The sequence below is a fragment of the Mesitornis unicolor genome, unplaced genomic scaffold (genome assembly GCF_000695765.1).
Source record: "Mesitornis unicolor isolate BGI_N332 unplaced genomic scaffold, ASM69576v1 scaffold22479, whole genome shotgun sequence".
Lineage (NCBI taxonomy): Eukaryota > Metazoa > Chordata > Aves > Mesitornithiformes > Mesitornithidae > Mesitornis > Mesitornis unicolor.
The window spans coordinates 1384-3051 of record NW_010206842.1 but is presented as its reverse complement, the minus strand read 5'-3'; the positions used below and the strand labels follow the sequence as shown (position 1 = coordinate 3051).

Genomic DNA, 1668 nt, shown 5'->3' with positions numbered 1-1668 from the left:
CCCCCGGCCTTTTCTGTGCAGCCATGGCTGTGTTTTGGGCAGTCACGGTCACTTTTTGGGCTGCTATGGCCACTTTTTGGGCAGCCACTACCATTTTTGGGCATCCAGTGCCAGTTTTCATGCAACCACGGCCACTTCTTGGGCAGCCATGGCCACTTCTTGGGGTGCCACAGCCCTGTTTTGGGCAGCCACGGCTGTTTCTTGATCAACCACAGCCACTTTTTGGGCAACCATGGCCATTTTAGGTGGCCATGGCCACTTCTTGGGGTGCCACAACCCTGTTTTAGGGAGCTGTGGCTGTGTTTTGGGCAGCCACAGCTGTTTCTTGATCAACCACGGCCACTTTTTGGGCAGCCACGGCCATTTTTGGGAAGCCACGGCCACTTTTTGGGGAGCCACAACCATGTTTTGGGCAGCTATGGCCATTTTTTGGCAGCCACCGCCACTTGTTGGGCAACCATGGCTGTGTTTTGGGCAGTCGCAGTAATTTTGGGGCAGCCACGGGCATGTTTTTGGGCAACCACAGCCAGTTTTTGATCAGCCACAGCCACGTTTTAGGCAGCCACTGCCAGTTTTTGGGGTGCCACGGCCACATTTTGATCGGCCACGGCCACATTTTGGGCAGGCTCAGCCATTTTTCAGCAGCCACTACCATTTTTGGGCAACCACAGCCACTTTTTGATCACCCACAGCTGTGTTTTGGGCAACCAAGGCCATGTTTTAGGCAGCCACGGCGCCTTTTTGGGCAGCCATCAGCTGTGTTTTGGGCAACCAAGGCCATGTTTTAGGCAGCCACGGCGACTTTTTGGGCAGTCATGGCCGTATTTTAGGCAGCCACGGCCACTTTTCGATCACCCACAGCTGTGTTTTGGGCAACCACGGCCATTTTTGGGCAACCAAGGCCACTTTTTGGGCAACCACGGCCATGTTTTAGGCAGCCACGGCCACTTTTCGATCCCCCACAGCCACTTCTTGGGCAACCACGGCCACTTTCTAGGCAGCCACGGCCACTTTTTGGGGTGCCAGCCCCTACCTTCGGCACAGGAGCAGACCCCCCGCAAGGCCCCGGAGCTGCTGCGGCCGTTTTTCTTCTCGTGGTGGGTGTAGCGCAGCTTACGCGTGGTGGTGCCGTCCGACAGCCGCACCTCGATGTTGGGCAGATCGCGCCAGTCCGAACCGGGAGCCAAGGGGATGTGTCTCATCCGGGCCGCCACCAGGGCGCTCATGTCCTGCCAACGACAGACCCGTCGTCACCATCAGAGGGGGACGCCGAGGGGCACCGAGTTGGGAAAGTCAACCCGGGAGAGTTTGGGGATGGTCCCCTCTCGCCCCTTGATCCCCATCTCGGTGTCCTCCCTGTCGAGACCCCGTGTCCTGGTATGAGCTGAACATTTTAATTTCCTATTGAGTGGTTTTAACTCCAGCTCAGGCTCTTCTCAGCGCAGCGTGGTTTTCCAGACAGAGTGCGAGTGATAACGCTTGTATGTGATGGAAACATGGCAAGGCTGCTGTCTCACCATGGGTGCTGTGTCTGCCCCTACGGGGAGGAGCAGACCCCAAACCTGACCACTGAGGTATTGCAACCCTATAAAGCCCAGGGATCACCAGGGTCTGGACCCTTCCAGCTTGGCCCCTTCCTTCCCTCTCCACCCCTGCAATGGCCCAAGG

At 57.4% G+C, this 1668-nt stretch overlaps 1 protein-coding gene across 1 annotated transcript in view; it reads right to left on the bottom strand.

Annotated features, from left to right (window-relative positions):
* DNMT1 (DNA (cytosine-5-)-methyltransferase 1) overlaps nucleotides 1-1668 on the bottom strand; it is a gene marked incomplete at its 5' end in the record, with an annotated part of 4214 nt that overhangs the window by 1869 nt on the left and 677 nt on the right. Inside the window, one exon of the mRNA XM_010191929.1 lies at nucleotides 1034-1229. Coding sequence (XP_010190231.1) covers nucleotides 1034-1229 — 196 coding nt within the window. The remainder of the gene's footprint in view (nucleotides 1-1033; nucleotides 1230-1668) is intronic.